This window comes from Giraffa tippelskirchi, chromosome 11 (genome assembly GCF_054371585.1).
Source record: "Giraffa tippelskirchi isolate mGirTip1 chromosome 11, T2T-mGirTip1v1.2.pri, whole genome shotgun sequence".
NCBI classification, from domain to species: Eukaryota; Metazoa; Chordata; class Mammalia; order Artiodactyla; family Giraffidae; genus Giraffa; species Giraffa tippelskirchi.
The window spans coordinates 19,546,222-19,570,500 of record NC_137285.1 but is presented as its reverse complement, the minus strand read 5'-3'; the positions used below and the strand labels follow the sequence as shown (position 1 = coordinate 19,570,500).

The 24,279-nt window shown below is 40.3% G+C and overlaps 1 protein-coding gene and 1 long non-coding RNA gene across 7 annotated transcripts in view; one reads left to right on the top strand and one right to left on the bottom strand.

The window, feature by feature from the left end:
- Positions 1-23,577, bottom strand: part of CCDC62 (coiled-coil domain containing 62) — a 39,078-nt gene extending 15,501 nt beyond the window's left edge. Inside the window, exons 1-10 of one of the 6 annotated variants that reach the window (XM_081540195.1) lie at positions 23,364-23,577; positions 20,826-21,018; positions 19,299-19,416; positions 17,543-17,709; positions 14,475-14,576; positions 11,472-11,643; positions 9,394-9,495; positions 5,175-5,263; positions 4,716-4,831; positions 2,166-2,882 (exon numbers count right to left, since the gene is read on the bottom strand). In XM_081540195.1, the coding sequence (XP_081396321.1) occupies positions 2,166-2,882; positions 4,716-4,831; positions 5,175-5,263; positions 9,394-9,495; positions 11,472-11,643; positions 14,475-14,576; positions 17,543-17,590 (1,346 nt within the window). In that variant the 5' untranslated portion in view covers positions 17,591-17,709; positions 19,299-19,416; positions 20,826-21,018; positions 23,364-23,577. Of the gene's footprint in view, positions 1-2,165; positions 2,883-4,715; positions 4,832-5,174; positions 5,264-9,393; positions 9,496-11,471; positions 11,644-14,474; positions 14,577-17,542; positions 17,710-19,298; positions 19,417-20,825; positions 21,019-23,245 lie in introns of all 6 variants that reach the window. The other 5 variants (XM_081540196.1, XM_081540193.1, XM_081540194.1 and 2 more) reach the window with 5 other exon arrangements.
- Positions 1,810-14,930, top strand: LOC145525962 (uncharacterized). The gene is made up of 5 exons (XR_014068530.1): positions 1,810-1,897; positions 3,675-3,922; positions 4,223-4,335; positions 13,189-13,277; positions 14,840-14,930. It is a non-coding gene; the product is annotated as an uncharacterized LOC145525962 (long non-coding RNA).
- Positions 23,578-24,279: the final 702 nt, after the last annotated feature.

The following is a 24,279-nucleotide window of genomic DNA, read 5'->3' as shown; positions in this document are numbered from 1 at the left end:
ATTTTAGGTTTTTGGTGTGAGATTGATTTTTGTTAATGGTTTTTTGAAAGTTCTTTTGTGAAAGTTGAATGGCACTGTTGTGGGTCCTTAATTCTTCTATAGGATCTCAGTAATTAGAGAACAGACACATGTAGCTAAGTTTCTGGGCAGGTTATTAAAGTCTGGGCTCAAAGCAGAGCCTGGGAAACAGGCCCTGAAAACCTCCTTCTCCCACAGACCTGGATCAGTCAGGGAAGGCTGCTATGGCTCCTCCGTCTACAGATACACCCCTAGCTGTCAAATGGAATGGAGGTATAAATGTGAAGAACATTTTGGTCAGATGATGAAGTGAGCACACAATTCTTATAATCTAAGGAAGAATGGGAAAACATGATTATCTTTCTACTTAACCATGCATTTGTCATGCGATGCCTTGGCATGTGCCTCCGCTGGCAGAACAAGAAGTCACTTGAATTATTTCAAGCCAGGGAGGTCAAAAGGGCCTGGAAAGAAAACTCTGAAGTTGCTTTGGAATTTCTTTCATGCCTTAAATTTAATGTATGTCCACTATGCTCTTTAAACTGTCTAACACAAAAATTTTCCCTTAATATATGCGTGTTTTTGTTCAGTAGTGAAAAACAGGAAGTTGTGCCCTACTGGGATTTGCGATTACTTAAGGCAATCTTTTATTAAAACCAAATATGAACAGGTAACATTTAGTGTAACAACCAATTTTTTTAAAAACTTTTGCAACTGACAGAATCAGTATATGATTTTTAAATGACTCAGGCTTCTAAACAGGCCAAATGATAACCCAAACAATGAAAATCTCAAAAAGGAATGTTTAACTATAAAGTCCTATGAAAGTCAATGTGATGATTCAGATAAGGCTCTCAATATAGAAACTTTATCCTTTCTTTAATTTAAGGTCAAAGAGCAAGGTTTTCTTTAATAATAGCAGAAGTTAGGATAGTGCCCCACAACTAACTTAAGGATTCAGCAACTGACAGTGGGATGAGCCTGAAAAGTGCAGCATATGCTAATAACTAATGCATTTTCTTCTCTTAAAAAAATAAAACAAAAAAACCAGTTGGATAAAAGTGGTCAAAAGGCACAAACTTACAGTTATAAGAACTAGAGATTTCACATACAGTAGGATTAATAAAATTTACACTGCTGTAGGCTATATATGAAAATTGCTGAGAAAGTAAATCCTAAGGGTTCTCGTCACAAGGAAACAATAATTTTTTTTTTTTCTTTTCTATCTATATGAGATGATGGACATTCACTAAACTTACTGTGGTCATCATTTCCTGATGTACTTAAATCATTATGGCAAACACCTTAAATTTAGACAGTGTTCTACATCAGTTATATCTCAATAAAACTGAAAGAAAAAAGCCAATGACTGTTACCAGCTTGTTAAATACAAATATTCTTTCTCTTGTATGATTTTGAAAAGTAAGAAAGTTTGGGAGATGTAAACTGAACCCAAAGGCCAAAGCAGTTGGATATATCAATAAGCCAATGCAGGCCAGGAGAATGTCTTATCTGGGGTCTAGGGAATGTAATCTGGACATGAAAGAAACAGCTTATCGATTCAAAAGGATCCAGGCTGAGGAATGCCCCAGAGCAGCATTCTACTCTGTGAAGTGACCTCCCCGTTTGTTTTAAAATAAAACATGTTTGCTCAGCTCATGACAACTGGCTGTGTTGTTAAGCAAAATCTTTGCCTCAGATGCTGTCCTAGACACAAACTTCTCACTGCAATCAGTGTCTGTGCAACCAAACCTCAACAGCCAATGCTGTGATGAAAAGAGGAAGTGGTGTGTCAAACGCAATGTCTGTTGCAAACACTGCTTTCATTTCACAGTTGGCATGAAGTGGCTCCTGCAGGCCTTTTCTATTTCCAAACTCAGTAAGTAGGCTCCCTGGGCTTCCCTGGTGGCTCGATAGTAAAGAACCCACCTGAAAATGCAGAGACGTGGGTTCAATCCCTGGGTCGGGAAGATCCCCTAGAGGAGGAAATGGCAACCCGCTCTAATATTCTTGCTGGAAGAATCCCATGGACAGAGGTGCCTGGTGGGCTACAGTCCATGGGGCGCAAGAGTCGGATACAACTCAGCAGCTAAACCACAACACCAAGTAGGCTCCCTGGGTGTTTACAAATGTGAAACAAGACTGACCTTGTCGAAGAGTTGTATTTGGTCCCGCTGGCACTTTCTGAACAAGTGCACACAGATTTGTGGCGCACGACCCTCTGTACTTTGGAAGGCTTGAAGATGCTCATCCACTCCACGTCAGACATGTGGCCCGGTGCTTCGATTATGAAGTTGCTCGGGTGGCAGCACTTGGATTCCCATGTGTCGCTTTCATCCACACAGGCTTCATTTGTGTGGCAACAGGAGACTCCAGGCCTTTCCAGGTGGTCCTGATGGTCGACATCTAGCTTTTCTGGCTGCCTTGAACCGGCCAGGCCCAGGTACACGTTGACATCATGCCACTTATCATCAGATACGGATGTTGATGTTTCTGAGGGTTGCTTCTCTTCATTCTGAATCCCAATTCCATTCCCTTTGGGTGATTTTGCATGGGTCTTGAAAAATGTACTTTTGTTTTCGGGTTCAATCTGGACTTTTCCTCCCAGAGACCAAGACTTTTGTTTCTCCACTAAGTCTTTTGCAAATAGAGATGAGATAGCAATTACACTTTTTCCCCCAAATGAAGTATTAACCTGTAGTTTCTTCTCTTTGCATACATCACAAGAGCTCTTGTCTGACCTAGTTTGCTGAACCAACGTGGTCTCAAATTTTTGGTCCTTAACCAGTGACTTCTGATTTCTCTCCCTCTTAAAATCGACTTTTACGTGGTTATTTTCAAGGTCTGATAAACACATGTCTCTGCTATGGTGGCATTACAAAAAACGGGAAGTTATAAGATACACTTGATACTGTCATTCTAAATATTTCACTCAAACCTCATCAGTTGAGCTAAACCCTAATTAAGACCCATTTGTCTCAGCTGAAAATAGAAGGTAGAATTTTTATATTCTTTGGAGCCCAATTTTAGCCCAGCCTCCTCCTGGAAGTCTTTCTGATCACCAAGCCCATATGCCCACTCCCCCATGTCCCATCCTTAAGGTCTACTGTCCATACTGTCCATACTGCAAATCACTATCTTACTGTTTATATGATCTAATTAATCCAAGAGAAACTCTCCTATTACAACTATATGGTTTGCTGCTTCACACATATGAATGTCTTGTCTAAAGATGCTTAAGGATATTTTTCACATATGAAGGAAGGCATTTTTAATCCCCCTAGCACCTAGGACGGTCGTTAATACACACTCAGTGTTCTGTAAATACTTGTTGATTGATCTATTATTTCTTTTCCTAATTCTATTAGTTGCACAGTAAACAGAGCTAAAGCCAGGACTGAAAAGCAATGGAGATTCAAGGTATAGAGATAAACTGGACAGTGCCAAATGTGTTTACCATACTGTATTCATGACTATCCCATTTATCTGCTGCATACTTATGTAGCTACGTATTGAAAACCAGTCTAAAGTAAAAATGATACATGTGCATAAAATAAAAATCATTGGGATAAACCTTTTAATACATTGCTTGTTAAAGTTCTCATGTCACATGTGTTCAGGTGTTCTAACCTATATGATTCTCATTCTCCTTCTAGAATGGGAAAGGCGACTTTATGTTCTTAAAAGAATAACCTCAATCGTCTAGGTCAGGTGCCTCCCAGAGGAAATGAAGTACAAAAAGGAAAGAGAGACAACTGGTTAGGGGCTTCTGCCTGCTGGAGATCGCTGGCTTGGTCTAGTATTTATTAGTAGCAGCTGCAGATGCTGGGATACAGAGCGATGGTGTAAGAACCCCCAGTAAAAGACCTCGAAGAAAAGCACAGCGAATGCAGCAAAGTGTGGGGTGAGTCCCTCGTCTTACTGTCTGCAGCAAAACCCTGCAACTCCTGGCCACTCCCAACTCTGAACCCCACCCTTCCAGGGGAAGGAGCTGTACCACTGGGTCCAGCTTCTGCCCTTCTGTGGAGAGATGGGAATTCCCTGAATGCCTCCTCCTTTCCATGACTCCCTTACTATTTCGGCTGGATAAGCGGACTAAACTGAACTGTGGGACAGTTGTATGCTTGTTAAATTAAACCACTCTTCATATATTTATATTTTACTTTTACAGAAACCAATTTAATTCACATACTGCCTGTTATAGGTAAGAGTAGAAGTCTTCTTCCATTAACAAGGAAAATGGAAAAATCAAGCTGAGAGCTCAGTTGAACTTCTACTGCAGTTATTTCTACCATTCTTTGATGTTCTTTCTTTTAGGTAAGTATAATGCCCAATATATCTTTATTTTCCCTATTCCTAGCCCAGTGCCTAAAATACTGAGAGTTCTGAATAAATGATTCATCTCTGTAATTTCTACTTTACCTCAAAGCCTTCTATATAACACACACACACACAAATAATGTATTTAATGAATTTTATCAAATAGTTTCGTTAGGATCATGCCTAAAATTCTAAATCTAGTCTCACTACAACCCAGGATTAGAATGACAATTATTAGCTCACATGTATTTATTCCCATTTACTCCCTGCTATCTAGGGAATAGTAGTAAGTACTGACCCATAGTAGGTACTTAACAAACATCGATGAATGATGGGATAAATACAAGATCATATTAATGGCATCTTACTAAGGTTACCTGGATTCCATGCCCTTTGATTCCTCCATCTTTGAGTCATATATCTGTATTAATTCCTGAGAATTTTCCACATTGAAATTAAGAAACTGCAGATCACGCTGTTGTTTTATGTAAATCTGCCATAGATATTGATAAATCAATACAAAGTGTAATGAAAAGCTAAAGCAAGCCAACAACTGGGCATTTCAGAGGCTAAAACGTATCAGACAGCAGCTAAAGACATATGCTGAATATGTTTGCTTTCATTTTTCCTATGTTAGCACCAAGATTTGTTAGTATAACTAGTCTCTTTTACTATAAGCAAGACTCATCTGTGAGATTAATACAATTGATACACCTTTAAAGTAGTCAGGATTCCAGAAGCACCATAAACAAAGTCACTAGGCATACACTTTTCCTAATTTGATGTCTATTTACAAATGTTTCCCATTTAATAGTGAAGAGTAAGTGGGGACGTACCTGTCTCAGATTATGCAGCTCTGCGTTCATGCGTTCTTGCTTTGACTTGGCGATATCAAGTAACTCATCTTTCCTTTTTTCTCTCTCTGCTATTTAAGAACAAATGTTATTAAAACATTTTTCACCAGCCACATCAATACACACCTCTTCATTTCTAACAACTGAATGCGCACGTGGCTAACATTTTCTTTACCACTCATTTCCGAATTTTAAAATTGCAAAATGGATGCCTGGGAAGAAGTTTAATCTGTGACTCTAACTAGATCCTTCACCAAATTTGAAAACTTTCACAATATAATTAATGCTAAGTCAAAAAAGTATCCCAAACTGTACAAGCTCTATGATCAAATGACATGTGTCTGTATGTAGATATGCACTGAAAAAGACTGAGAGCAAGCACACTAAAGTATCAAAAGAAGTTATTTTTAGATGTAAGGATTAAAGAAAATTGTTTTCCTTTTTGGGGGGGAGGGGATGAGTTCTAAATCTCTAGAATTTAATACTTTATTCATTTATTCACATTACAGAGGTAACTTATAAATGCATTTTCTTTATAAAAATCCAAACAGCATATTACTTTCATCAACAGAAAAAAAACTAACATTAAAAAGGGAAAAAAAATCACTGTTTTCATCAGTATATAAGTCAATCTGATATAATCTCACAATCAGGCTATTCCTATGTGATCTTGCAAACCAAAGACTTAAGATACTTGAACCTATGAGGTGACCCCATAGGTAAATAAACTTGTCTTTCCATTTTAATGAAAGCCCAGGACTCCTTTACAGACTTTCTATTTCTTGAAAACTCTTTTACCTCATAGGTAATTAAGATTCAGAATTGTCTTAAATATACACTTGAGTATTACACTCAATTTCCTAGCTCAGAAAGAAATGGAGGTATTTTTTTTTTAAATCTTCATTCTTTTATAAAGACCATAAACATTCTGCTGAAATGGGGACACTTCATTATTACTAGAGTTGGAGTATGAGAAGTCAGTATTTTTAAAATGGTTTCAGAACTTGGCAAATGAGAATCCACAGAAAGGAAAGATCTGAAGTACTATATAAAGTCTTGCACCAGAAAAAAGTATTAGTATTATGCTTAATGAGAAATCATTTCATTCACACAGAAGTGAGAGATCAACAATAAATGTTTCACCTAAAAAAAAACCCACTATCTTTATAAGAAGTTCAAATGAAATGCACAAAATGGCTGTCTATTACATGAATGGATTTTGAGTCAATCAGATGCAGCCTAAATCAAAATGTGCAACTCCTATGGTTTATTAATAGTTCCTTTTCCACATGTCATTTTTCTCATGGATGAAGAATACAAATATTTATTTTATCATCGCTTTACATTTGGAACATCACAGAAACCATCCAAGGACAAAAGCATGAGCTTTGCTGGAGACGGAGACTCTACCTAGACAGCTTTTCTGCCAAGTGCTTGCTGGTAATGAGAGCAGGGCCAGGTGGAATAAAGCATGAGGAGTGACCTGTGAAAAGCCACCACCTCCTACCCAAACACACTTAATGCTCAGCCCTTCCAACCCGGGTCTGTAGCATCATCTTACTTTTAAAGGTAATCCTTGTGCACAGAATGGGGGACATGGCACAGTGAAAGCCACCACCTCGGGTTTAAACTACCTCATCTTCTCATTTCTGAATTTATTTCCTTGTATTAGATGAGTCAACACCATAACAAAAGCCTATAAAAGTAGTGCACTTGCAATATTTATGAAGCCCCATTTAGCTTGTATGAATTCAATCCTATGTACAAAGAAAACAATAAAAGAGGGGCCATAGCTCCTTTCACAGTGGAAGTGATGCCCATGGGGCGTCTAGGCCTCCTGGCTGCTCTCTGTTCTACCCACCTCTCGTTTTTAACAGCATCTAACATGCTGGTGCCTTCCCAGTGTTTAGAGATACTTCTTTAGGGCACAGCCACGGCCCCCTAAACAAAAGCTAATGACTTTATCTGGCATTGAAAGGGTAATTCTAAATGTATTTCAGTGCTGCCTTAATCTGTCTATAGAATAATCAACTGTTGCATAAAACAGAATTGTTTCCTTAGATCTGACACTTTCCTACATGGCTGGATTATCTAGGGACCAAAGTGGAGTGGGTCTGCCTTTTTCACAAGTTGGTTACTGAAAACAAAGAGATACGGAACTCTCTGCTGACACCTGCCTAAGGACAACAGCATAAAGGAAGGGGTGCTGGAAGTCTGGACCTGCTGAGCTCTGATCAAGCCCCTGTGCCTTTTACTGCCTGAAAGACCTTCACTCAGTCTTACAGGACTCTCAGGACCACAGAAATATAAACTAGCATCATGTTTTTAAAAAAAAAACTTCTTATAAGCAACATGTACAAATGAAACATGTCTCTAAGCCTATGTGACAATAAGAGGGAAAACGAAGTTTTGAATTAAAAGTACATTTCTAAGGTATCTTCCAATCTCGAATAAAATGTGCTAATTTTCAGCCATGGCACTTGAGAGCATATTATCATGTTAAGCCTTTAAAAATTATTTTTAGGCGAAATTCACTTTTACCATTTAAGCGTACAAAACTTGTTCTGAGACACTGGTTTGAGCAGAAAAAATGTTTAAGAAATCAGCTTAGGAAATGATTAAAAAAATTATTTCACAAAATGGATTCACTGGAGTATTAGCTAACAAATTACATATACTTTACCTAGTAATACCTAACAGAATGAGTAGAAATAGATGAACCAAAAGAAAAATAGGTTATTTATTAAAATATCTTGTAAATTTTTCTCCATCTTCTGACCTTTCATAGCATTTATGTAACACTAAATTCTCTGTGGGCCTTGTGCTTCTTGGTCACTAACAGAGTACCTGGCACATATACACTGATCCAAAGATTGTGTGAATTCAACTGTAAAGCTACAGATATACATATCTTTATGTACACATCCAAATATATGTATATCTTTATATATGTATCTTTAGCAGTGTGCATGCTGTATAGAAGAGTATTGCTTTGAAACACAGCAATCCTAGACCTCTAGTGGTAGAAAACTGCATTTCTCCTATCTTAATCACACAAGATTAAGAATTCTACTTTATTTGAAAAAATAATGTAATACTGTATCCTTTTAACTTATAGAAATGTATTCTCTTCCTAGAAGGAATAACATTGAGGGTATATATGAGTAGGCCCAAAAATGTTCATTTAATTTCTATTTGGAACTTTATCTCCAAATCTATGATTTTCTTAATACAAACTACCAGAATTAAAGTCTAAAAAAACCTTGGCTGGCAGGGCCATGTATGGATCAGATCTAGCCATATCTGGATCAGATCTATATATCAGTGATTCTCAGTTGGGAATAGAGAAAGGAGGGGCTACACACTCTAACATACTGCAGTGAGTTGGGGTTAAAAGTGCAAGAGAATATGGCAGCCGGTGGAGAAGTGTGTGTGTAATTTTTACATTACACATTATTGACAAACTTGCTTTCAAATCATGAACAATTCATCTCCAAAATTATTATTCTGGGGTCATACTGATGTAACAAAACACATGAAGTTTTCCAACTGTAATAATTGCTGCTACTGCTGCTAAGTCGCGTCAGTCGTGTCCGACTCTGTGCGACCCCATAGACGGCAGCCCACCAGGCTCCCCCGTCCCTGGGATTCTCCAGGCAAGAACACTGGAGTGGGTTGCCATTTCCTTCTCCAGGGCATGAAAGTGAAAAGTGAAAGTGGAGTCGCTCAGTCGTGTCCGACTCAGTGACCCCATGGACTGCAGCCCGCCAGGCTCCTCCGTTTATGGGATTTTCCAGGCAAGAGTACGGGAGTGGGGTGCCATTGCGGGTGATTTATTTGGAAAACTGAAAAAATGTTGAATTCCTAATTTTTACCTAGTGTTTGCAAAAGTATGAACATCTTCCCTTAAGCCAAGTGTTACATTTTTAGTAAGAAGTATAGTCACATACTCAAGTTGGAAGGGAGCAGCTCCTCATTTACAGAAGGGAAAACTGAGTTAACTGGGAAGTATGATGACGGCTTTAAAATGTCCTGCATGGTCTTTCTTCATTTCTCAAAGGATGTTAAAATTAATTACATAAATACATATAGTATTTTGAGGCAGCCACAGTTCATTTAGCCCACCATGGTAGTACCAAAGAAAGTACAGGTTACAAAATATATAACTATTCAATCACTTAAACAAACAATCTATTTTTACCAGTAAAGACCAATTCGTCATGCAGGCAACTCTTCTCTTGCTTGAGGCGAATGATCTCTTCTCGTTGTTCGTTATTTTCTGTTGTCTTTTCATTTAGATCCTCTTCACAAATAGAAGGGGGAGAAAGTCCTCAAATAAATATTAGTTTCTAGAGGAATATACACTGTGAATACCTCTCATGTCCTTAGCACTCACTTCCAATTCATATGAAGTCCTGTTGGATCTACAGTCAAAATGTCCCATATCTGACATTTCGCTGCATGCTTGGCAGTGATCCTGGCCAAGACTCCTACTTTTTCCCTGCACGAACCTGGCCTCTCCCATTGCAGCCTGATGTCCACAAAGCCATAAGGGCCATCTGCTGGCATCCCTTCTCTGCTAAAAGCCCTCATACTACCCCTAGGATGAACTATAAACTCACTACGTTAAGCCCTGTACAGCCTGGCCCTGTTCTTTCAATCTGTTCCTTTCACTTGCCCCAACCTCTGAACCCACCCCAGGGCTTTTGCACTTGCTGTTTCTTCTGCCTGGAAGATTGTGGCCCAGATCTTTACATGACTAGTTCTTCCCATCATCCAAGTTTCAGCTCAAATGTTCCCTTCGAAGATGTCTTTCCAGTGCACTCAAAATAAATGAGTCTCTGTCCCTTACTCTCTGGCCCACTATCCATGATCCTGTTTTTATTTTATTTTTTTTAAACAAATGTTAAATTTCTAAAATAAGGTGTAAAAGTTGAGAAAACAGACTTCTTTTTACTTTTAATCTTACCTAGGTATACATAACATTCAATAAATTTACTGAATGCCTGCAATGTACTCCAAGGGCTGTGCTATTACAGTCCGTTCCTGCTGTCAAGGGGCTTACAGTCTGATTATGGTTTTAGATGAAGCTACAAATGGACACAAAATTATCATTTGCCAAGAGTCAGGGCATCATTAGAACAAGATTTTAGCAGGTGGAGTCTTTTAAACTAAACCTGTCACAATAACCTTTCCCAATTTCAACAGTAACTCCCTGCCTCACGCGGGGCCTCACCTGGGACAGAGGCGGAGTAACCACACCATGGCACCGCTTTGTCATTCTAAGGCCGCCTGTTCCACTCTGAGAGTCAGTCCTCAGGTCTAACTGATGACCACTTACAAATGTGATCATCTGGGTGTGGAATTAAGACCCAGATAGCTCCTGAATCCAACAGCTGCTTCTGTGATACAGCTGGGAAAAGCCAGAGACAAGTGGGCCTCCCCCTGTACCCTCTGAAGACAAATGCAAATTTTTACTCCATCATCAGGATCCACCTCCAAGTATGCAGCACTAACCTATCTGCCGTACCCAACCTTCATTTCATTAGAAAACTTCAAGGAGTAGAATAAACCATGAAGTTACTGTGAGAATGAAGACAGAAAAAGGAGGACACAAAAGGAATTCTCCCCAAAGTAGAACATGCACTGAACAGCCACTCTGGTAGTCTGCGTTGCAGGTGGCAACTCCTTATCCCTCCCTGCATTCATTCCTCAATTTTTTTTTTTAATTTCTCCCACAAAAGGGCAGAGGATATTTTTCCATTGCCTGACTCTGGGTTCAGCCATGTGATTCACCTTGGCCACAGAATGAAGGGCAAGTGATGGTGTGCCAGGCCCTCCTATCTTTCTGCTTCCTCTCTTAAGTTCCTGCCTTCACCGTGGGAAGAAATGCCTACACTACCCAACCGGGGAAAAGATGCTCCAGTGGGCCCAACAGAGATCAGCCAATTCCCTAGTGGCTTCCAGATAAATGAGTTTATCAAAGGACACCACTGAGATACCATCGTTGGTTGCCACAAGGCATACAGTAGCAACAGTTAACTGGTACAGCAAAGGCAGGATTATTTTTTAAATATAATGCATTAGGCAGTTTTCCCCAACTCTTGCTATTTATCTTGTAACACAAAAACTGCTGCATAATTCTATACAAATGAGATGTAATTTCATGATGGGACCCAAAGCTAACAACAGACCTCTTCCCTGTTATCAGATTAAGTGAACTCAAATGAAGAAATATATTCCCAAGATAAAACACCTACATTTAGGCCTCTTCCTTACCTTTTAATTTATTGACTTCAATCTTAAGTGCCTTCAATTTCTGCTTATAATCTTGCTTTTCTTTCACAATACAGGTCTCCACCATCTTAGCATCACGTAAGGCATGCTCTAACAATTTAAATTTACCCGAACAGTCAGCAATGTGATTGACTGCCTCAATAATATCTTTGTCCTAAAACCCAAATTTGAAAACTGTTACATTTTAAAATGCCAACTAAACAAGATGACACTTACTGAAATCTCACTGTGGAGCAAGGATAAATTGGGAGATTGGGATTGACGTGTACATACTACTATATATAGAATATGTAACTAGTAAGAACTTGCTGTATAGCACAGGGAACTCTACTCACTACTCTGTAATGGCCTATATAGGAAAAGAATCTAAAAAAGGAGTGGGTATATGTATATATATAACTGATTTACTTTGATGTACACAAGGCTATGGTTTTTCCAATGGTCATATATGGATGTGAGAGTTGGACGGTGAAGAAAGCTGAGCGCCGAAGAATTGATGCTTTTGAACTGTAGTGCTGGAAAAGACTCTTGAGAGTCCCTTGGACTGCAAGGAGTTCCAATCAATCCATCCTAAAAGATCAATCCTGGGTGTTCATTGGAAGGTCTGATGTTGAAGCTGAAACTCCAATACTTTGGCCACCTCATGCGAAGGGTTGACTCATTGGAAAAGACCCTAATTCTGGGTAGGATTGGGGGCGGGAGGAGAAGGGGACGACAGAGGATGAGATGGTTGGATGGCATCACCGACTCGATGGACATGGGTTTGGGTAGACTCCGAGAGTTGGTGATGGACAGAGAGGCCTGGCGTGCTGCAATTCATGGGGTCGCAAAGAGTCGGACACGACTGAGCGACTGAACTGAACACTTAAAACAGAGAATATGGTAAATCAACTGTGAAAAGTGAAAAGTGAAAGTGAAGTTGCTCAGTCGTGTCCGACTCTTTGTGACCCCATGGATTGTAGCCCACAGAATTTTCCAGGCAAGAGTACTGGAGTGGGTTGCCATTTCCTTCTCCAGGGGATCTTCCTGACCCAGGGATCAAACCCGGGTGTCCCGCATTGCGGGCAGAGGCTTTACCTCTGAGCCACCAGGGAAGCCCTAAGTATACTCTTAAAAAAAAAAAAGACCGCATCATGTAATTGTGTACCCAGTTTCAATCCAGCGCTTTCCATGTGTTAACTCATTTAAGCCTCATAGTAAGTCTCTGAGGTAAGAGCTATTGTTATTACCCACATGACAGAGGGGTCAACAGGAAATTGGCCACAATTACACAAGTTGGGCTTCCCTGGTGGCTCAGGAAGTAAAGAATCCACCTACAATGCAGGAGACCTGGGTTTGATCCCTGGGTTGGGAAGATCCCCTGGAGGAGGGCATGGCGAGCCACTCCAGTATTCTTGCCTGGAGAATCCCATGGACAGAGAAGCCTGGTGGGCTACAGTCCATGGGGTCGCGAAGAGTCGGACATGACTGAGTGACTAAGCATAGCACAAGTTAGTGACGGAGCTTTGACTTGAACTTGGCTGGCTGGCCCCCGCAACCATGCACAAACCACCAGTTTGCAGTCTCAGAAAGTCTACAACCAAACATTTGATTACCTATGAAACTATAATAGCAATAGGAGGACTGGTGGCCCTGGAGGGGGATGTATTTTCTGGATTACAGATAAATCCCAGAGGCCCTCTCTTTTCCTTCTTTTCAGCTTCTTAAGATGACAGACGCCAAGACCTCATCCCAAACCTACCCAAGCCAAAACCTCTTACTGAAGTGGTTGTTTTAATTACATAAAAGGTATCTATCCGCTTGTTGAAAAGCAATTCAAACAACACCCAAAGGTATAAAAATAATAAGTAAAAGTACTCCCCGCACCACTCACAGGGAATATAGATTATCAGCAGGTTTCACCTTTGCTTAAGGACAAAGGTTTCTGTGGTAGCATCATATACGCATTCCTAAAACACTTCACAGTTTGTATATCTCACATTAGGAGGATTTACGGAAAAAATAGGGTTGGGCCAGATCATTCAAAAAGCGATAGGGGTTGGGATGAAGGAGATGGAACTTTGTGATCAGATAACAAAGTAATCTGACTACTTCACAGTAGTCCTATTAAGTACATGGACACAGTTAAGCAAATGCCACTGCACACACACCAGTCAGGCAATCGTTTTCAGCATTTCAGTATTGGCAGCTTCACCAGGACTTTGCTTTGATGGAAACTGTAGGGGTTGCTGAAGCCAGGAAACTGGTCACTACTTGATTAAAGACAACTCTACAGATTTTAATATTTTCTCTTTAATTTTCTGAAACCTTGTCCCCGATCACTCAAAAACATTTGTGTGGTGGGGAAAATCACATGTGAATTACCATCAGTGTCCCATGATACCAGCATCACTCCTCTAGTCACCTGTGGTCAAACACATGTGTCATCAAAGAGAAGAGACTGTTTATCAGGACTTCCCTGGTGGTCCAGTGGTTAAGACTCCACACTCCCAGTGCAGGGAGCACGGGTTCAATGCCTGGTCAGGGAACTAATTCCCCACATGCTGCACGATGTGGCCAAAAAAAAAAAAAGGTAATTGTTTATCAACCACTGTTTATGGCATGTTAGTGACTATATCAACTGCTGATTGCTAAGTTTTCTTTTCAATTAAAAAACATCAACAAGTAATCTGACTGCTAATAACTTTATGAGGCCTAGTAATGGAATACCTCAGAAGAAAACCAGCTAATTCAGGCATGCTGGACCGTGGAACAGGCCTTGAAGACAGAAACCCACGGTGGAGTTCTGCCTCCTCTCAATGCCTTGGGCGCATCATTTTAAACTTGTTTCCCTCATTTCTAAAACCAGAATTTTAAAAGAAGAGAATAATATTGATAGCTCAACCTATCTGGGTCGCTGTGGAACTTAAGTAAGATAAGGTACATGACTATACTTTATTGACCACAAGGTGCCTGGCACATGGAGGTATCACCATTCTGAATTACCTTCAGCTTTATCATGGTGGTGAGAGCCTGTTCACGAGCTTGCAGTTGTCCCACTTGAGCAGAAAGTTCCACTAATGTGTTGCTGAGATTTTCATTTCTAGCCTACAAGGAAAAAACACAAAATACTAACCCAGTCATTTAAAAGCTTTCACTACTCTCACCAGCCACAATCTGTGCTCATTCTTTTTGTTGTTTTTTTTTAACCTTTTTAGTAACAAAGTGAGCTATTTAAGCAGTCATCAAAAAGCAACACAAACATCTATTTCCCCATCATCCCCTCAGTTCTTATGTTTGCCCTTCTGAATTCAATCAGTTACGTTTATAAACATGCCTACTTCCTAATGATGTTTTATGTATACTTTCAGGTTGGCGAGAAAGAGGAACATGAACGGAAGAATGAACGGAAACTGGATTAGTGAGAGATTTCCTTTGCTAAAATAAAGTAGCATTAAGAACTTCTGTGCCTCTTTTTTTACTTTATGTTGAAATAACTTCACATTGAGGTATTCTCATTTATCAAGGATTTTTTAAACCAGAGATCTAGATTTGATGGAGGAAACTTAAATGTGAAAGAAGCCAATCTGAAAAGGCTACATACTCTATGGTTTCAATTACATGACATTCTGGAAAAGGCAAAACTATGAGATCAGGGGTTGCAAGGGACTGCAAGAAAGAAGGACAGAGCAGAGAGGGTTTTTAGGGTTGTGAAAGTATTTTGTATGATATTACAGTGGTGGATACAGGTCATTATTTGTCAAAACCCATAGAATGTACAACACCAAGAGTGAACCCTAACATAAACTATGGACTTTGATGTCGCACCCAATGATGTGGCAATGACGTGTCACTGGTTACAGCAAATATATCAATACCACTGATATGCACAATGTCCACAGTGGAGGAAGCTAGCTGAGGGAGGGGGTGGGGGGGCTGTCTATGAGCAATCTCTCATTGGGTACATTCCACCCAATTTTGTTATGAACCTAAAACTGCTCTAAAAAAATAAAGTTTATTAATTTAAAAAAAGAAAAAAACCTCCCTGCTACAGACTGAACTGCATGCCCCTCTCAAATGCATATGCTGAAGCCCTAACTTCCAATGTGATGGTGTTTGGGGGTGGAGCCTTTGAGAGGGGATTAGGTTTAGATGAGGTCATGAGGGTGGGGCCCTCAAGATGGGATCAGAGCCCTCAGAAGAAAAGACACCAGAGAGCTTGCTCAGGTGCTGTCTCTCTCCCTGTCACACGAGGATGTGGTAAGAAGGTGACCATTCCATTTACAAGTCAAGAAGAGAGCCCTCACCAGAAACCAACCATGCAGGCACCATGATCTTCAACTTCTAACCTGCAGAACCGTGAGGAAAAAAATTTCTGTTTTTTAAGTCTTCCCCCAATCTATGGTATGTTGTTATGGCAGCCCAAGCTGACTAACATACTTCCAGTTTTTAATTCAACATATCAAGAGATTCTGGGCTTTCCTTGTGGCTCAGTTGGTCAAGAATCCGCCTACAATGTGGGAGACATGGGTTCGATCCCTGGGTTGGGAAGATCCCCTGGAGAAGGGAAAGGCTACCCACTCCAGTATTCTGGCCTGGAGAATTCCATGAACTATATATAGTTCATGGGGGCTGCAAAGAGTCAGACAGGACTGAGTGACTTTCACTTTCACATCAAGAGATTCTATTAATAGTTTTCACTTATTTTACACGACTGAGTGACTTTCACTTTCACATCAGGAGATGCTATTAATAGTTTTCATTTATTTTACAGCTAGAAACTGTCTAGAAGAGTAATCTGAAAAAAAATTTTCAAGATATATAATAAAATCTATACAATTATTATGAGTTATTAAGATTCACTATATTACCAAGATCTATACTGGTATCATTACGAAACAAGAACATGAAGGCAGTAACAACAACAAAAAAGGCTTTCTCAGGCTTCCGTAGAGGCTCAGTGGTAAAAATCCATCTGCCAATGGATTCAGTCCCTGGTCCAGGAAGATCCCACAACTACTGAGCCCGTGAGCTGCACCTACTGAAGCCTGTCCACCCTAGAGCCCATGCTCTGAAACAAGAGAAGCTACCACAATGAGAAGCCCGTGCACCACAACTAGAGAGTAGCCTCCGCTCTCTGAAACTAGAGAAAACCCCTTGCAGCAACAAAGACCCAGTACGGCCAAAAAAAAAGATAAATAAATAAATAAATATTTTTAAAAAGGCTTTCTCACTGTGCCTCTCAAAAAAGCATGAGCTCAAAAGATATTTGATGACTCATCAGCCAGGACTGAAAACTGAAAGATCACTCTGACATTTTGTTCCCAACATGCCACTAACATGACGTAGATATCTGTTTCATCAGATTAGACACAGTTATTTAGGAAACATAATTTGAAGCTGCATGGTGATACTGATCTCAGACTTTGAGAAAGACTTTTTAAATTAACCCACTGTTGATAAAATGAAGGATGCTACCAAACAAATGGCCTAACAATTAGAAAAGAGCTGTAATGAAGCTTCATCTTCAAGACAAAACAACACTAGTGGCTAATCAAAGCTCACCATCAATATAAAACTGTGACGCTGAATGGATGGATATACTTTTATACACACACACACATTTAATGGAAATATTTAAGTCTACTTTATTTATTTATTTTTTTTTAATAAATTTATTTATTTTAGTTGGGGGCTAATTACTTTACAATATTGTAATAGTTTTTGCCATACATTGACATGAATCAGCCATGGGTTTACATGTGTTCCCCTTCCTGGACCCCCCTCCCACCTCCCTCCCCATCCCATCCCTCTGGGTCATCCCATTGCCCTGGCCCTGAGCCTTTGTCTCATGCATCGAACATGGAATGGTGTTCTGTTTCACATATGATAATATACATGTTTCAATGCTAAGTCTACTTTAATAACTGAAACACAAACAGAATTTGGTCTAGCAAAGCTTATCTGAAAACCAATCTCACTGATTGACTTTGTCATACAGCAGAAACTAACACAACATTGTAAAGCAATTATACTCTAATAAAACATTAATTAATTAAAAAAATAAAACCAACCTCAAGGTCTTCAGAGAGGAGAGAGGAATGGGTTGCCTTTTGGGCCATCTCCTGAAGCTGTAGTTGAGTCTTCTGAAGAGTACTCTGGCATTCAATTTGGTTCGATTCAAGGCTTTTTACCTTCTTTGTGAGTGACTTGATTATTTCAGTTCTTTTATGTAGTTCACCTGAGGGAGATTATTTTCAGGCAATGGTTAAAAGGTAAGTGTGCTAAGGAATCTTTCAAAGGTTAATTCTTCTTTGAAAAGTTTTTATTACGAAATGCATGATACTGCACCCTAGTCAAGACACAGAACATTAGCAGCAACCCAGAGCCCTGTACGTCACTTCCTGAACAGTCTCTCCAATTCCCCACCTTCCAACCACCATCCTGAGCTTACTCATTTCCTTGTTTTTCATTATAGTTTTATTATCTATGATCATATCCCTAAACATAGTTTAATTGTGTGAATTCTGTTTGCTGTTTTTCACTTAAGACTATGATTCTGGGAATTCTCTAGTGGTCCAGTGGTTAGGACTCTGCCCTTCCACTGCAAAGGGCATAGGTTTGATCGCTGGTATGATTACTAAGATCCCACAAGCTGCACTGCAGGGCCAAAAAATAAAGATTATGATCCTGAGATGCATCCATGTGGCTGTGTAACTCCTCCTTGTGCACTGTCATTCCTACATAATAACACTACATGATTATGCCAACATTTACTTATACATGCTACTATTGATGGTCATTTGGACTGTTTCCACTTCACAGCTATTATGAACAATATTGCTCTGAATATTCTTGCACAAGCATCTTCACACTTTTGCAAGAGCTCCTAAATAAAACGTGGTCCCTCAGACCAGCAGCGCCAATATCAACTGTGAACTTGTTCAGTATGCAGACTCTTAGGCCACAGACCTACTGTATCACAATCTACTTATTAGTAAGATCCTGAGGACTTTCCTGGTGGCTCAGATAGTAAAGAATCTGCCTGCAATGCAGGAGACCTGGGTTGGATCCCTGGGTCAGGAAGATTCCCTGGAGAATGGAATGGTGACCCACTCCAGTATCCTTGTCTGGACATTCCATGGACAAAGGAGCCGAGTGGGCTACAGTCCATGGGGTTGCAAAGAGTCGGACACAACTGAGTGACTAACACTTTCACTTCACTTTTAGGTAATTCACTTGCATATTGAAGTGGGAGTATACTCCCAGAAGTGGGAATACAGAGCCATAGCTTGGTATATCTTCAACTTTACAGAACTGTTATGTGATTTTTCCAAAGTAGTTGTACTAATTGACTCTCCCACCAGCAGTGAATGAATCTTCCCTTGCTCTACAATTTTACCAGTATCTGATATTTTTCGCCAGTCTGTTAAGTGTAAGTCTCATTATGGTCTTAATTTTTGTTTTTGTTTCCCTAATTACGAATGAGAACTTTTTTGTAAATTTATTGGCCAGTTTTCCATGAAATGCCTATTCAAGTGTCTTGATCATTTTAAAACCAGATACTAATGGTTATACAGGCAGACCTCTGAGATATTGTAGGTTCAGTTCCAAACCACTGCAATAAAGGGAATATCATAATAAAGTGAATCACACAAATATTTTGATTTTCCAGTGCATATAAAAGTTAGGTTTATATTGTAGTATATTGTAGTCTATTAAGTGTGCAACAGCATTATGTCCAAAAATCAATGTGCAGACCTCAATTTAAAAATACCTTATTGTATTTTTAAATTGGTTGTGGTAAAATACAATTGACATAAAACTTACCTATTGTAATGATTTTTAGGGCTTCCCTAAGTCACCAGGGAAGCCCTAGCAATTATGATAAAAAATCTGCCTGCCATTGCAAGAGACTCAAGTTCAATCCCTGGGTCAGGAAGATCCCCTAGAGAAGGAAATAAAAAAAAAAAAAAAAAAACCTTATTGGGATTTCCCTGGTAGTCCATTGGTTAAGACTCTGTGCTTCCAATGCAGAGGGCACAGGTTTGATCCCTGGTCAGGGAACCTAGATCCCAAAGGCCGCATGGCATGGTCAAAAATTAAAACAAAATTAAATTTAAAAAATAAACAAATATTGCATTATATGTATATATGTATGGGTGGGTACAGTTAGAGTAAAATCAGATGGTCATCAAGGAAATTGAAAAATTAATCATATTTAGATTGTCACATTCGGAGAAGGCAATGGCAAGCCACTCCAGTACTCTTGCTTAGAAAATCCCATGGACGGAGGAGCCTGGTAGGCTGCAGTCCATGGGGTAGCTATGAGTGGGACACGACTGAGCGACTTCACTTTCACTTTTCACTTTCACGTATTAGAGAAGGAAATGGCAACCTACTCCAGTGTTCTTGCCTGGAGAATCCCAGGGACGGGGGAGCCTGGTGGGCTGCCGTCTATGGGGTTGCACAGAGTCAGACACAACTGAAGCGACTTAGTAGCAGCAGCAGCAGATTGGCACATTTACAGAATCCTTTGTGTAATAAAAGCAAAAAAAAAAAAAAAGAAGGGGATATATGGTTATCTTATTTTTTGACTGTGTCAGGTCTTAGTTGCAGAACTCGGGTTCTCTGGTTGAGGCATGTGAGCTCAGTAGTCGTGGCATGAGGGCTTAGTTGCCCCATGGCATGCAGGATCTCAGATCCCCAACCAGGGATCGAATCCACATCCTCTGCATTGGATTCTTAACCAATGGACCACCAGGGAAGTCCCTACTTTTCTATAAACAGATGTAGTATTTCCTCCTCTAGTACATTCTAGTAATATTAACTAACATAGTGTCAATAGAACAGTCAGATTTTAGGGTAGCACCAAAAGGATGACAGTTAAAATATGGTACAAAGGGAAATTTTTGTAAGCCACTTTTGAGGTTGCTGTAATTTTAAAAGATGACTGTTTTAGGTACTTGAGATCAAGTTCAATATCAAAAGTTTAAAATCTTTGAGTCAGTTCAAAAGGCATGGTCAGTTCAGTGGCATCTTCATTCATATTCTAGCTCAAAACTAATTTCCTTCAGGTTCGCTCTTGACCCTCCCTGTCTACTGGAGCTGTCCCAGTACTCTTTCTACAGTTAAGTATTAATACTTTGCTTGCTCTACTTTAATTCACATTGTTTGTCTGTTCTGCTGTGAATGTTCATAAAGTCCTCCTATCTTCAATTAAACTCCAGGACAGCAGGGACTGTGTTGAGATGTTCCTCTCTATTTTTCCCATGAAAAATTTCCCTTGAAATTTTTCCCTTTCAGTATGTTGGCATGTACCAACGCTAGATGGATGATGCTGAATATATGTCTGACCTTCTAATTTGCTGCAACGTTCTTCCAAAGTCAACACTTTCTGCCGATCCTCTTCCCATGAAAGAAGTTGTCTCTGATGTACTGCCACCATATCATTGAGCTCTCTATCTCGATCTTTTAACTCTCCAATGAGCAGCTGCAGCTCTTTCCGTTGTTTCTCAATAGTGGAAATCTCAACCTCTGATCCGATGTTCTAAATATAGAAAGTAGATTCATGTCAAAATAAAACCATCAACATAAATCAGCCAAAGCATATTTCCCAGACAATTATATTGGGTTGGCCAAAGGAACTTTAGGGCCAATCCAGTGTCTTCTTTTGCTGCCAATTCAAGGTAGCAACTTGAATCAAGAAATGTTATTTCTTGATTATAACATGGTGGCAAAATTATGTATATTTAACACATGCTCACACCTACTGTGCACTCTGTCTCTATCATTTTCTGTCATACCAGACACACCACTCTTAAAGAGCAGGACTAGCTGTAAAACCTCCATTGGTTAATCACAGATAAACCCAGTTCTTCATTTTTTTTCTTTGCTGTCAACCCTCTCCTTGTATCAATTAACAATATTATCCCCCATTTTATACCCCCATCTAGCAATTCTAGAACAATCAAGTAAAGGGAAACAGGAAGTAAATATTGTTTAAATATAACTGGTCCAAATTCAACATACCTACTTAAAAACAAATTTTGTAAAGGAAAAATTTCAAACATACACAGAAGATAAAAGAACAGTATAATAAACTCACATTTGCTCAGTAGCTAGGTCTTACTACTATCAAAAATTTTGCAGTGTTTCAATTTTCCTTTTTCTTTTTGTTGTTGATAAAAAATATATTTTACTTTTAGATACTTTGGTATGCCTCTCTAAAAATGAACATTTTTATATAGCCAAGATGCCATTTTCATGCCTAACAAAATTATCTACAATAATTCCTTTTAAGCATACATCATTTGAAAGTGTAGTGCAGTCAAGTTGGTCTCACCTAAGTAGGAATCCAGAATGAGCCACTTGGTGGCTCTAAGACCTTGGGCAAGTTACTTAACTTTCTTAACCCTTAGTTTCTTTGCTGTGAAATGGTAGTAACACTATTTCGATTTCTTAGAGTTGAGTGGATTAAGCAAGATAAGGTCTGTAAAGCACTTCCCATTGTGTCATTAAAAATTAATCAACAGTTAATCTAAAAAAGAAATGGCAATTTTTTTCCAGCCAACCTGAGGACTATAACCTGGGAGAGACAATCTTTCAAAAAGCTCTGAGAACCATTCTGCCTGTAAGATGTCAAAACACACTTACATACGTTTTCAAGACAAAGGGTTGAAAATACATCAAAATAATACATTCACCTTTACAACAGTTCAGATTTGCACAGACAAGGCAAGTGGTGGGTCACTGTGACCCCTTACATGATTGAAAAAGGAATGCTATCTACTAAGGAGTTGCTTGCTAGTTCTAAGAAAAAAAACCACCATTTTTTTTTTTTTGTAAGCAGGCATTCCTAGGTTTTCTAAAGGGATCTAGTTAGTTAATGTATAAGGGGGATGCACAATACACACCAAAGGGGAGGAGGGTGTGGCTCAAGTGCAGAGAAAATTTTATGTTAAAATTTTCATGTCCTGCCTTAACAAAATTTTGTTGCATCATAACCGATCAACAAACATTAGCTATTATTAACAAATCATTAGCAAGACTGTAAGTCACATTCGGAAGTATGGCACTGTCCCCATCTATGAACTAAAGAACTAAAAAACAAAAAACTGAATCACTATGCTCCACACTGAAACTAACGCAATATTGTAAACCAATTACACTCCAATTTTTTTTTTTTAAAGTGTTACTGTTTACCAGAGGCCCATGTACATCATTATTGCTTTCTTAATTATAAGATTTGTAGAGAAATAATAATGACGAATGAATTAGTTACTTATTAAACACAGAAAATGGAACTTGGAATCAAGGAATTCCAAGCCATAAGACTTGAATTCCAGTCTTTGGTAAGCCATTTCACTCATTCATTCAGTCAACCAATATTCACTGGGCAGACCAGTGGCTTGGGGCATTGAGCTCCCCGGCCGGGAGCACGGATTCTAACACAGGAAACAGTGGACCAAGTGTGCAAAACACGTTCATCTCAACCTATACGGACCAGACACATGCATATCTTGAGCAAGTTTGCTTTCAAGATGTTTTGAGAAAACTGGTGATTACAGCGCTGCTCCACTCGCAGGTGACTGGGAAGCAAGGGCAGGTAAGCGAGCAGGTGTATAGAGAAGCAACCCTACAGATTGGCATTGGTATATCGTTACGTAACGATTGGTATATCGTTAAAAAGTGAGCACCGCGCCTGGGCTGAACACGTTTTCATCAAGGTAAGGAAACGGACGTGACGCTCCCCTGCGTCCTGGGTATTGTCTCACATTTTAAGCAGGAACGATTCCTGAGTAACCCCCCATGCACGTTGTCCCAGAGGACTGCTCTCCGCTCGACCTGGGACTAGCCGGCGGAAACGGGAGGCGCCGAGGGGCGGCCGCTCACCTGGCGCCCGGCCAGGAAGGAGGCCGAAGTGTTCATAGGTGTTTCCTCGGCCTCCGGAGACAGTCGGTGTGCGCAGCGTCACCTTAGAAACGCCATCGGCGCGCCTGCCTGGAGCGCGGGGGGCCCGAGCCCCGGAGCCCCGCGCCCTCGCCGGCCCAAGCCAGCCAGCCAGCCAGCCAGCTCGCCCAAACCGACAACTCCGCGGTGCGCGCCCGGCCCGCTCGGCCTACGGCGTCGCCGAGGGGCCGCCCCGGCTCTCGCGAGACCCCGCGGGGGGCTGGCTCCCTCCTAGTGTCTTGGGCGCGGGCCGCGCCACCATCCCGGTGTTTTGTTCTTGCAAGTCTGGAGACTCTCGAATGGTTTATCTGGCGACGTAAAAGCCGTTACCTGCGGCCCGCAAAGAGCCGCTCTTCACCACTACCCAGAGAATGATGGAACAAATGAACGGCCGTCTCTGCCACATCGTCCTGGCCTATGTATGACCAGCTACTTACAGATTCCCGTCTTTCCCTCCTAAACTGTGAGCGCTGTCGCCTTAGCTGCCCTGCACACCCGGGTAGGGAGAACAGTCTGTACCTGGCATTCAAATAGATGGAGGCAGACGCCACCTCTGGTAGTAGTTGATAGTCAACTGCTGACCAGCCCCGCAGACAGTTCTAAACTGAGAATCACAGATGAAGAGAGGAAAAAGGTTTTTTTTTACTCTTGATGTAGCTTTTTTGTTAAATAATGAGATACCCCTTGGGATGGGCGAGCACCCCCTGGTGTACATCAAATGACGAGCTGCACCTTTTGGGGTGGACGTGCACCCACCCTGCTCTTCAGCCTGGAAGGGTGCTGTCCCTCTTGGGGGGTGCTCAGACTGATTTCATCAGCCACTGGATGACTTGACTCCTATTGTTAAATCAGTCCCTAT